The 13455-nt window shown below is 40.3% G+C and overlaps 1 protein-coding gene across 5 annotated transcripts; it reads left to right on the top strand.

The window, feature by feature from the left end:
• Positions 1–2853: 2853 nt before the first annotated feature.
• On the top strand, positions 2854–13187 carry LOC131995177 (uncharacterized). 5 transcript variants are annotated; one of them, XM_059363344.1, is made up of 3 exons: positions 2854–3030; positions 4776–4893; positions 11380–13187. In XM_059363344.1, the coding sequence occupies exon 3, from the start codon at positions 11383–11385 to the stop codon at positions 12319–12321; it is 939 nt and encodes a 312-aa protein (XP_059219327.1). In that variant the 5' UTR covers positions 2854–3030; positions 4776–4893; positions 11380–11382; the 3' UTR covers positions 12322–13187. The 5 variants fall into 5 exon arrangements, with proteins under 5 accessions (XP_059219327.1, XP_059219326.1, XP_059219329.1 ...); XM_059363343.1 differs by having other exon boundaries at positions 2854–3050; XM_059363346.1 differs by lacking the exon at positions 2854–3030 and having other exon boundaries at positions 4491–4893; positions 11380–12325; positions 12698–13187.
• Positions 13188–13455: the final 268 nt, after the last annotated feature.

Below are 13455 nucleotides of genomic sequence, written 5' to 3'. Positions count from 1 at the left end.
AGGAATACCAGAATACCAGAGCGGCAAAATGTGTCTCCTGGAAGCTTTTCTGCGAACACGTCGATAGCGTTAAAGACGCTATATCTCAAAAACCCATGTCCACATTGAAACAGGTAGATGACAGAGATAGTGAGAGCAGAGACAACGGAGGACATGTTGAGGCTTTTGATGAAAACCCATTTTGCACATGATACGACGGGACTCACGGAGACACCGGAATCTTGGAATAATAATGTTGATCAAAGGTTTATAAATTTGCGGACCGCCACGCTGATCCAATACTTAGGGGTAAGGATCCGAACCAGCTATGCAGAAGGGCCGAAAGGGACTTGCATATGGCATATGATTGGGCTAGACCCAGAGGTCTCAATGGTAACCCAAAGAAGACTGAAATATGCCTGTTCACAAGGAAGACGAAGGTGGGCCAATTTGACGCGCCTCGTTTCCTTTCGCTTCGATCTTGGACAGGAAACTGAATTGGAAGTGTCACATTCAGGAGCGTACTGAGAAGGCTCACAGATGTTGGATACTACGTAGACGGACCGTAGGCTCGAAATGGGGCCTGAATCCGACGATAGTCCATTGGCTTTACAGGAGCATGATAAGACCAATACTTACATACGCCACAGTAGTTTGGTGGACTGCTATGGAGAAAAAGTGCAACATAAGGACCATACAACAGGTTCAGAGAGCATGTTGTCTTGGCATAGGCGGAGCGATGAGGACTACGCCCACTAGGGCACTGGAGACTATTCTTGATATCCGACCCATTGACATACAGATTAAGTGTGAGGCAGCCACTGCGGCTATGAGACTTAAGGCGATGTGAGAATGGATTGAGGATGGGAGCAGCTCATACCTTCGCGGTATAATCGTAGCGACGATGGGAAATCTGGAAGAAAGGGAAGAAGTTTTCGATCGGATACCTGAGATGAACCATGAGGTCGAGTGCGGGACACCGCTGCCATCGGCACAGTCTTGGATTGATGGAACCCGCTGCCATCGGCACAGTCTTGGATTGACGGAACCCTAGTAGTGCCATCTGGAAGGTCATGTTACACTGATGGATCAAAGGTAGAGGACAGAGTGGATCTGGGGGTCTACATTGAGAACCCAGGGACTAAGATCTGTTTTAGACTGCCTGACCATAATACGGTCCTGCAGGCGGAGATCCGGGACCGCGAGTGTGAACATCTTTACAGACAGTAAAATGTCCTTAAGGGCAATAACAACCAGGATGGTAAGGTCACGAACAGTCTTGCAGTGTAAGAAGGAAATTAAAGTCTTCTCTGAGGATGGCAAAATCCGCATCGTTTGGGTGCCGGGCCATAACGGAGTAAGGGGAAATGAAGGGGCAGATGACTTGGAGGTGAAGGCCCGAGGACTGCCATCAATAATCTTGGTTAACCCGAAGCATTTCGGGTCGACGCAGTCCGATAAACGCGCAGGCATCACTGTGGAACAGCGAAACGGTCGGTAGGACGGCGAAAATCCTTTTGGGGATCCAGATCGTGAGAAGACGAGGAAAGGACGGCACTACGAGCTCACTTATGTAAATTCCTTTGTCATTGCCCGGCTTTCGCGTCTAACAGATAGCGGCACCCTGCACCCTCTTTTCAACCTAGCCTAACCTTAATAATCAATAGCCATAACGTTCCATAACGTTGTTTACCTATGGAACATAACGAGGACCTCTACTTCCTCATACAAACACGTGTCTATAACAACAAAATGAAAGTTTCAATTTACACAACGAATATTGCAAAAAAACTTGTCAATGATAATTGCCCTGTTTCTTGTTTCAGAATTTGAGAATTCTTAAGCAACTACAATATTTTTGGTAATTTTCAATATTTTTTTTTTTTAATCGAACTTGCCGGAGAAATGACCATAACAAGCATATATAAGTTAAATGAGATTCTTTATAAAATTTTAGTTGAATTTTACTGAATTCAACAGGTCTAGGAATAATCTGGTTCAGCCTTTCACTGAAGTATGTGTAATATATATATAATGCAAATAAATGGTAATTTGTTTACCGATTCTCTCGAAATTTGGCAGAAAGGATTTTTTTACGACTGTCGACTTTACTGGTGAATTCAACATGGAAATCGGCTCAGATTTAGATATAGCTCTCATATGTATATATCGCCCGATTTTCACTGCTAGAGCCAGAATTGGATATAGGTCCTACATTGTACTTATAGGGTAGGTGTGGGGTATTATACCGCAGAATTGTACCGCAGAGGTAAGCATGTCTACCCTTCACCTTCTCCTGGTAAGAACATCAACATAATTTTAGTGGTGATTATCTTCTCCTACTCTGGTTGTATCAGCATATGTATATACCTATGGGATGGAGGTCATTTTCATTCCAAAAGCCTAATAACCTTACAACACGAAGGCGAAAGATTTTCGCTTATTTTGTTCAATTTTGCAAAAAAATGTATCTTTGCCGATAGTATCAATCGGAAAAATATCAATCGATATTCAGACAAAAAATAATATACCCATGCCATTGATATTTTGCCAGCACTACGCTGAACACCCGGGTGCGAACCCTGGCGAGAACATCAGAAACAAATTCAGCTGTTGTTATCCCCTTCTAATGCCGGCAACATTTGTGAGCTACTGGGCCATGTAATAAACTTCTCCCCAAAAAAGTGTTGCATTAGCCTTTAGCTTATACTTGCATCGGACAGCATTTATTGATATGTGATAAGCATATCCGCTGTTCTTTAATGGGATGTGTTCAAAGTACGTTTGAACATGAAGTCATGTGCACCCATGTGCAGACATGCGTTCACGTATGCACATGACCCACTGTGCATAACGGTATATTGAAGTAAGTTCTTAATCGCTGATTCCGCCTTGACTTCATATTTGTTTACCTGGAATTGTTGCTTGTAGCTTGGAAAGTTGACCGTTTTCGCGGGGTCCAAGTGACAAGCAACAACCAAAAAAAGATCAGTCTCGCTTTTAAATCTCAAACCCGCGCATCGTATTCTCTCCCCCTCAAAGTGAACCCAAGTGAAGTGAAAAGCAAAAAAGTGATCTTACATATATACATATAAACAATCGTTAAAGAAAAGAACATTACAAACAGTGAAACAAAAATTAACAAACTCAGTTTTCAGACGTGAAGAAGACACTAAGATACAACATAAACCCACAAGAAGACCCAAAATCAACACAACACATGGTTAAACCATCAAAGTGCGGGACACCAAAAATAAACACAAGTGCGGGCCACTCTACACACCATCAACAAATTCCTATATCCTTAGACCCAAAATCAAAATGTGAAATAACCTACTTACCCTCTAAAATTAAATTTTCCTACTTAAAGCTAAAGTTAAAATTTCCTATCCAAAACTAAAAGTAAAATTCGCTACTTAAACTAAGAATAAATTGTGCTACTTCATCCTAAAAGAAATTAACTACTTAATGCTACATGTACAATTGTCTATCTAAATTTACCTACAACAAAAGACTGAATTCGATTTACTACTTATAAATAATGAAATGAGCAACAAACACAATAAACCATTACAACAGCATTGAATTTTAAACCTAATTCTCCCTCTGATTTTTTATTTCGAAAGGCAAAACCCTTAGTTTGACCCCAAACATTTGGTCCATTGCGAACCGGATAAGTGGTTTTTTTAAATAATTAAAAAACCAAAAATCAAAAAAAAATTTTTCTGTTTTGTGCCCAAAAATAATTCATTTTCATTTCAAAAGACCCAGTGACCGAAACACAAAGAAATTCGCAACAACAAAAGTGCAGTGACCCAACAATTAAAAGCAAATGAAATAGAGAAAAGTGCGAAAAAAGGGTTGGTTACACACAACCGTACATACATACACGTATGGACGGACGGCCAACACAAAAATATCAAAACACATAGAAGATCAGTTTTGGCAATTTATTAAAAACAAAATAATACACAAATCACAAATTAAAAAATATATAGCGGCTCTCAGTGTTCTTCGTTTGGTTGTGGCATTTATTTTATTGAAAATTTGATAAAATATTCCAACCAAATGAAGATCAAAACGAAATAACAAAAGAAAATAATAACCAAATTGCAAAGTGACAATTAAAGTACATAAAGACTCAAATAAAACAAAAACTAATTAAATTAACAGGGTGACCCGTGTAAAAATAAAAATAATTAATTAAATTTTAATGTGCAAAAATTGACCCCAAAATCATTAGAAGTTGTGGTAAATCAAAAAAGAAGTGTGCAAAAGACCCAAAAAACGTAAAGTGACCCGCACAGTGGAACAGAAGTGGAAAAAAGTGGAATTTCAAAAAAATTATAAAAATCAAAAAATTTTTAAATTGTTTAAAGAAGTTTCTTTGTGTTAAATTGGAAAAAAAGAGCTAAAAAATTGAAAAATTTAACAATTTATCGTCCAACCCAAAATTTATGTTAATTTTTTTCTACATATTTTGAAAAATTTTTTTTCTCTAAAAATCATAAATTTTTCAGTATTTTAACTTAAAAAACAAATTAGAGTGTTAAAACAGAATTATGGGTTGCTCGATAAATTTGTAAATTTTATCCCAAACTAATTCTTTCTTTTTCTATCAAACATAAAATATTGTGCATTTTCAAAAAACCCCAACAAAATCAAATTCGTGCGTTCCGTGTAAAAACACAAAAACAAAAAATCTACGCTCTGGGATAAAAACGGAAAAACCCGCTACAACGGTTAAATTCCCAAAACTTCATCAAATCAAAAACACTAAAACAACAAAATCCAAGACTCTAACGACACAAAGCTACAAAAATTGCAAAAGGCGCCAACACACAATTCTGGACCCAAGCCAAGCGCCCACCTACACACACACACATACACACACATCAAAAAAGAAGCTTCAAAGTGAGTACCATTTTGTTTTTCTATTAAAGTGCGCTTGGGTATTACGTCATACATAACCTTTTTTTCAAAAAAGGAAAAGTTCATACATTTACCCAGCGTACTTTAATATTGTTTTTGATCGTTTTCTGATTATGAATCGCTAATTCGGTTGTCTGATAAATTTTGACCCAATTAATTTTGACCCAAATTAATTTGATCCAAGTGAATTTGACCCAATATAGCAGACCCTACTTTCAAGGCAGTGTGTAGGATTTTCGGGACAGACATCCACGAGATTTTTTGTTGAAATTTTTTATAAAGAAAAGGAAAAGTGTCTAAGAAAAATCGAAGTGCTTTTAGAAAAGAAGAAGTTTTTTTTTATCAAGAATTGTTTTTGTGTGAGAAATAACGAAAATAATATTGCGTGCTGGCCTCATTTGTCTTCGAAATTTTAAAACTTCATTCTATTGCACAAATTTAGGTGGAAACGGTCGGAAAGGACTGTGGTTGTTTGTGCAATCCTTTGTTGTTTTTTATACAGAAAGCAAATTGACCCAACGAGTCAAAGCAGTATTATTGTAAAGAATCATCTAGTTCTGTATGCCAAATTTTGAAAAGTGAAAGTTTAATTTTTTTTGGAGAAAAATAAATTTTTTTTTTGCAACTTTAATTCGAGCGGAATTAAATTGCTGGTGTATTGCGATTTGAAAGGAAAATTTTTCTTACAATTTTTTGCGGCTATTGTATAATCGATATCATCAGAAATATTAACCTGTTTTTTTTTTCTAGTGACCCAGATAAAACATTTATTACGAATTTTGTAAAAAGTTTCAGGTTTGACCCTTAGATATTTGACCCATCATCAAGACACACATTTTTTTTCTCGCATTAGGTTTTTTTGAAATAGATTTGATTTCTACAAATAACCAGTTTTTTTTTAGGACATTTTGTTGTAAAATTTTCCTTGGTTTTATAGTTTTTTGACCCTATTTAAAACATATACAAGCCAATTACAAAATGGATAAGAATTTACGCGAAAGATTTGTAAACTGTGTGGATGATTTAGTGGATTTTGAGACCGTTTACTCCGCGGCTAAGTCGGATGATAATATACATTCGTTAGAAATCACGCGGGTAGAACTCAATTCTTTATGGGATCAAATCAAGAAGGCATACTTAGATTGTAGGGATCGCATTCCGGAAAAGGATGAGACACCTATAGATAAAACTAAGCTTCGAAATAGCTACAAACAGGCACTAGAAACTTATAAACGGTGTTTAAGCTCTCTTAACGGAGAAATTTTGGCCCTTAACGAGCAACAAGATCAAGAAAAACAGGAGAGAATATCGATGACCCAACAGCGAGACACTAATGATTTTTCACCAGCTCTAAGATTGCCGCCCTGTGACACAGATGTTTTTAAAGGGGGATATCGCGAATGGCCTACCTTTAGGGACTTATTTTCAGCAATTTACATTAACAATTCAAAATTAAGTAAAGTCGAGAAGTTGTTTCACTTAACCCAGAAAACAGCAGGAGAAGCCCGCGAAATAATTGCCAATGTTCCACTGACCCATGAGGGTTTCGACATAGCGTGGAGAAATCTCGTTCATAGGTACGAAAATAAACGCATGCAGGTAAATGAGCAATTGCGAGCTCTTTTTAATTTACCTTCGGTTTCCGTTGATAACGCGTCAACAATCCAGAAATTACAGCGCACTATAGGTAGTTGTACCCAAACTTTACAGACCCTTGAAGTAGAAACGGGGGGATGGGACCCAATCTTAGTTTATCTTGTGTCAACCAAACTACCAAGAATATTTTTAGAAGAATTCGAAAGCAGCCTAGCAGATTGTTCGTCTCTTCCATCGTGGAATCAACTAGATGTATTTTTGACCCATAAATTCAAGACCCTAGAATCAGTCGGCAATATCAAGCCACAATATTCGAGATATAATCAACCCAGATCGGAGTACGATAAGCGGGAAAAGCGAGTTAATAGTTTTCAAACAAATGTAAATCCCAATTTCAAGAACACGGGCTCAAGACCCAGCAACAACACACAATCACACTATAATGCTCAGAATAACAAACCGGTTTGTCAACTTTGTAAATCCAATCATTCTTTGCGAGAATGTCCTCAATTTCTAGAAAGGTCGATCAACGATCGAATAAACATTGTTAAGACCAGTCATCTTTGCTATAACTGCCTTTCTTCGGATCATGGAGTCAGGGAGTGTAAAAGTCGTTTTAGTTGTAGGGAATGTAGTCAACGACACCACAGTTTGATACATAAAGGCAACCAGACCCAGTACCCTACAACAGGCACACTCCAACGAGACGGAGCACGACCCAGCACAAGTGCTGCCGCTCTCAACACTTTAGTTCAACCCGGTAGACAGGAAGCACGACCTAGCACCAGTGCTACTGATCCTACCACCCTAGCTCAACCGGTTAGCGAATACGCACGCCCTAGTACCAGTGCTGCCGCTTTAACCACCCTAGTACAACCATCGGTATCGCCAAATATACAGTCCACACCTTGTTTAGAAGCACCTTGTTCAACGACTTTGACACTTCAGGAAATCAGACCCACTCCGCAACCCAAAGAGACACTTTTGTTCACAGCAATAGTTCAAATCAAATCTAGAGGACATAGATATGATGCCAGGGCAATCATCGATCCTGGGTCACAATCAACTTTCATTTCAGAGAAAATTAGAAACAAACTACAACTTCCAACAGTTAAGAATTTAATTCACGTCACAGGTTTAAGCGACGCAGTTTCTGAAACATCGACAAAAGCTTGCGTCTTCAATCTTTGCTCACGAGTAAATCCTAGTTTTGAGCTGGAGGTTTGGGCACCAGTCTTAAAGACCCTACCTTCTCATTTACCAACACACGATTTAAGGCAAAATCAATTTGGAGATTTTGCACACCTTAGTCTCGCGGACCCTCGATTCTTTGAAAGTCGACCCGTGGACATGTTAATCGGATTAGATATTGGACCCCTTATATACACAAAAGGCGGTACTATGAAATCCTGTGGATCACTTTTAGCGCAGGACACCGTTTTTGGGTGGATCATAGGAGGACCCATTACGGAAGACCCTAAATCCGACAGACAAATCACACTTTATAGTGCATCATCATTAGAAAAGATAATCACTCGCTTTTGGGAGGTGGAAGAGACCCCAAAAAAGGTTTTGAGGTCAGCAGAAGATATTTATTGCGAAAATAATTACAAAAATACAACACGACGTAATGAGGCGGGGAGATATATCGTAACTTTACCTTTTAAAAGCTGTTCAGAGATCGGTTCATCTAGGAACATCGCATTGGCACAGTTTCATAGAATGGAGAAAAAGTTGTCTAAGACCCCAGATATTAAAGCACATTATGATGCAGCCATATTAGAGTATTTGGAATTAGGACACATGAGGAAGGTAGACCCAAACAGCGTATACAAGACCCCTCACTACTACTTACCTCACCATGCAGTTATCAAACCAGATAGGGTTACCACAAAACTTAGAGTGGTTTTTAACGCATCTAGCCCAACATCAAACAAGAAAAGTCTTAATGATATCTTACATACAGGACCCATACTTCAGCAAGACCTTGTCGTACAAGTGTTGAACTGGAGATTTTTTAAATACGTCTTCAATGCAGACGTGACAAAGATGTATCGTCAGATCTTAGTAGACCCCAATCAAACAGCATTTCAAAGGATCCTCTTTCGCAAATCAGAAAACCACCCAATTGAGGATTACGAACTCTTAACTGTTACCTTCGGCATAAATTGCGCCCCATTTTTAGCGATTAGGACCCTTCTCCAGTTAGCAGAAGACGTGAAAGATTCTCATCCGTTAGGATCAAGAATTATTAAAGAAAATTTATATGTCGATGATGTATTAGCGGGCGGACACTCCATAGAAGAAGCTACAGCAGCTAGGAAAGAATTAGCCTCCGCATTAGAATCAGCTGGTTTCAGGCTAAGAAAATGGGCGTCAAATGACACACGTTTGTTAAAGGATTTAAATGAAGACATGCTTCTTCCAATAGATTGGTTAAATATTTCCGAAGCTTCTTCGACAAAGACCCTAGGAATTCGTTGGAATATATCAGGTGATAATTTCACTTTTACGGCCCCTACAGTTGAAGAAAGGCAAATGAGCACCAAGCGAGAAGTATTATCAACGATAGCAAAGTTTTTCGACCCATGTGGATGGTTAGCGCCAGTAATTGTTGTAGCCAAGTTAATCATGCAGCAGGTTTGGCTAGATAAGGTAGAATGGGATGACTCGTTGAAGCCAGTGACTCAAATGAACTGGAATAACTTTGTGAGAGGTAGCCATTCTATAGACACTGTATCGATACCAAGATGGGTTCGGTTTACACCTGCTAGTATTGTGGAGATACATGGATTCTGCGACGCGTCAGAAAGCGCATATGCAGCCACAATTTATATACGCGTTGAACACATCGATAAAACTGTAGACACTTTTCTTCTAGCAGCCAAGACCCGAGTAGCCCCAGTTAAGAAAATCTCTCTGCCAAGGTTAGAATTATGCGGTGCAGTTATGTTGTCAAGGTTAGCAAATGCCATTGTGCCTAAGCTTCGATTATCAAAGTTTACGACCCATTTCTGGACCGACTCTACAATCGTTCTAGCCTGGCTACAAAAGCCACCATGCTCATGGAGCGCTTTCGTTGGTAACAGGGTTTCAGAGATATTAGAGAACGTCGGTGGTGAGAATTGGAAACATGTTGACTCAGAATATAATCCTGCAGATGTAGCAAGTCGTGGCTGTTCTCCTGACGACTTAATATCTCATAATTTATGGTGGACGGGACCCCAGTGGCTCAAATTGCCGCATGATCAGTGGCCGCAAGACCGAGTTAATACAGACACTAATCTTGAAGCAAAACAAGTTAAAGTATTCGCAACAGGCACTTTTGATGACCCTTTGACTCGATTTTCGTCTTTAGCTAGAGCATATCGTGTTTTGTCTTACGCAGTTAGGTTCTGGCGTAACACAGGTTCAACTAGATCCTCACTTAAAATTTCATCGCAAGAAATAACCAGCCCAGAGCTCATAGACACAAAGATGCGTCTTATAGTGGCAACTCAGAAACATTACTTCGTTGAGGAATACAGTTCTTTGACCCAAAAGAAAAGGCTTTCACCTAGAAGTAGTCTTTTACCATTCAACCCCTTCATAGATAGAAAAGGAGTAATTAGATCCAATGGTCGTTTAGTTCAATCGCCAGCTTTGACGTACAGCGAACGTCATCCAATCTTAATCCCATATGATTCGCGATTTGCACTCCTTCTAGTGGAATTTGTTCATAAAGTCTCAATGCACGGAGGCAATCAACTTATGACCCGGCTCATCCGTACGGAGTTTTGGATATTCAGATTGAAACAGTTGATCAAGAAAGTTATACACAATTGCAGAGTTTGTACCCTATATCGATTAAAGACTCAGACCCAAATTATGTCATCTCTTCCACCCGAGCGTACTACTTTATCCAGACCCTTTACGAATACAGGGGTAGATTTTGCAGGACCCTTCGGAATCAAAAGCTTAACAGCACGAGCGTGTTTAATAACCAAGGGTTATATCTGCATATTTGTTTGTTTTGCGACAAAAGCCATCCACTTAGAAGCAACAAGTGATTTATCGACTCAATCATTTCTGGCGGCATTAGCTCGTTTCATAGGAAGGAGAGGGTGCCCAGAAAAGATATATTCCGACAATGGAAAGAATTTTATAGGCGCAGCAGAAATGCTCAAGAAAGATCAGAAAGAGTTTATGAAAAGTTTACAGAGCAGCGCCATTCAGCAACATGCTCATCAGAATTTAGAGTGGAAATTTATTCCTCCAGGAGCTCCCCATATGGGGGGATTGTGGGAGGCAGGAGTTAAATCATTCAAGATACACCTTAAGAAGTCTATGCCCAAAATGAACTTCACGTTCGAAGAACTGTCAACCATATTGGCACGTATCGAGGCCTGCCTCAATTCACGACCCCTTAGTCCAGCTTCTGAAGACCCTAACGATTTAGCACCCTTGACCCCAGCTCACTTCCTTATAGGCTCTTCCCTTTTGACCCCGGCAGAACCCGACATCTCAGAGGAGGACATAACGCTTGCAAATCGGTGGAAGAGATTAAAGATTATATCCCAAAACTTTTGTCAGAGGTGGAAGTCAGAGTACTTAAATGAGCTTCACCGTAGATACAAATGGAAGTATCAGCAAGATAACATACAGGTCAATGATTTAGTTGTCATCAGGGATGAGAGATATCCCACCGAGTGGAAGTTAGGACGAGTTTTTAAAACATACCCCGGTGTTGATCAGAACACTCGAGTTGTAGATATTCGAACTTCCAATGGCATAGTCAGTCGACCCATAACTAAGATTGTCAAATTATTCTCAGACACCCCTAGCAATTCATAATCACATCAAAACACGGTACTCACGAGATTTTGGTTACAGATAATGGCCGGATATTTACCTCGCCCAGAGTCCCCACGACCCGCCAGACCCACACGCCCTCGCTTCGACCCACGGGAACCCAGGTATCGCCCCGCATCTTGGCAGTATGCCTGTGGCCTCTGCCAGGAGGACCACGCCATACGGTCATGCCCGCGGTTCCGGCAAATGACACCGTATCAGAGATACGAGACAGTTGAGAGACGGAGTTACTGTCGGAACTGTCTGGCGCGCAGCCATCTGGCCCCAGACTGCCCCGTGGTCACTGCCTGCCGAACATGCGACTACCGCCATCACACAATGCTGCATGGAGCCCCACAGCTTAGGAAGACATACGGCAGCTACAGCCCGCCCCCAATGGAGATTGCCAACCCACGGCAACTTGCAATCGAACCAGCCAACCAGATGCCCATCGTCCAAGGCCCTCCCCCGGTCGAGATACCTTACAGCCGGGCCACTGTTTTTGTACCCACGGCGATGGTGGAATTGGCACCCGAGGAGCAGGACGATTGGGCTGGGGTACGGGTACTTTTGTGCCAGGCATCGACCATCACCCGAATCGCGGCAGCCACAGTAACTCGCCTGGGGATACCAACGAGAGAGCGCAGAGGGCACCGTCTGGCAACAATAAGACTTCGGTCAAGGCATGCGTCGAGGAGGACCATGTATACCATCCGGGCAGTGGTGACCCGGGATTTGCCGCGACGACCCTATTCAGATCCCATCATTCCCGACCCCACAAGCAGCCTAAGATCCCTTTCTTTGGCAGATGCTGACCCTAGGGGCAACGAACCAATCGATGTAGAGGTAGGGGCCGATGCCTACGCCCACCTCCGGAGGAGTGGTGTTGTACAACCCGGATTGGGAGCCGTCTTCGCCCAGGAGACAGATTGGGGATACGTGTTCGTCGGCCCAGTCACCTCACAGGCAAGAAACCAAAATTAAAAAGGTAAGATGTCACTTCGTCACTTGGAGGGGGAGAATGTTCAAAGTACGTTTGAACATGAAGTCATGTGCACCCATGTGCAGACATGCGTTCACGTATGCACATGACCCACTGTGCATAACGGTATATTGAAGTAAGTTCTTAATCGCTGATTCCGCCTTGACTTCATATTTGTTTACCTGGAATTGTTGCTTGTAGCTTGGAAAGTTGACCGTTTTCGCGGGGTCCAAGTGACAAGCAACAACCAAAAAAAGATCAGTCTCGCTTTTAAATCTCAAACCCGCGCATCGTATTCTCTCCCCCTCAAAGTGAACCCAAGTGAAGTGAAAAGCAAAAAAGTGATCTTACATATATACATATAAACAATCGTTAAAGAAAAGAACATTACAAACAGTGAAACAAAAATTAACAAACTCAGTTTTCAGACGTGAAGAAGACACTAAGATACAACATAAACCCACAAGAAGACCCAAAATCAACACAACACATGGTTAAACCATCAAAGTGCGGGACACCAAAAATAAACACAAGTGCGGGCCACTCTACACACCATCAACAAATTCCTATATCCTTAGACCCAAAATCAAAATGTGAAATAACCTACTTACCCTCTAAAATTAAATTTTCCTACTTAAAGCTAAAGTTAAAATTTCCTATCCAAAACTAAAAGTAAAATTCGCTACTTAAACTAAGAATAAATTGTGCTACTTCATCCTAAAAGAAATTAACTACTTAATGCTACATGTACAATTGTCTATCTAAATTTACCTACAACAAAAGACTGAATTCGATTTACTACTTATAAATAATGAAATGAGCAACAAACACAATAAACCATTACAACAGCATTGAATTTTAAACCTAATTCTCCCTCTGATTTTTTATTTCGAAAGGCAAAACCCTTAGTTTGACCCCAAACAGGATGTTCATAGGCAAATTTTTCATTTGCATCTACACTTTTTGCATATAGACTTTTCGAATAAACATTTTTGGTTCATAAATAGCGTATTTTTTATCTAATTTCCTCAAATTTGATGGTTGTGATTGAAAAGGAAGTTTCAATCCAAATTTCTTTAAGACAATTGCTAGTCGCTATATACATCCAATATTTGTGTACCCTACAGTGTAGAGCT

This window comes from Stomoxys calcitrans, chromosome 2 (assembly GCF_963082655.1).
Source record: "Stomoxys calcitrans chromosome 2, idStoCalc2.1, whole genome shotgun sequence".
Taxonomy (NCBI): Eukaryota; Metazoa; Arthropoda; class Insecta; order Diptera; family Muscidae; genus Stomoxys; species Stomoxys calcitrans.
Note: the sequence above shows the minus strand (reverse complement) of the source record. Positions and strands in the feature narration are given on the sequence as shown.

Bases quoted from the DNA above. Each gene is read 5' to 3' on its own strand.
- LOC131995177 (XM_059363344.1), top strand. From the start codon at position 11,383: ATGGCCGGATATTTACCTCGCCCAGAGTCCCCACGACCCGCCAGACCC.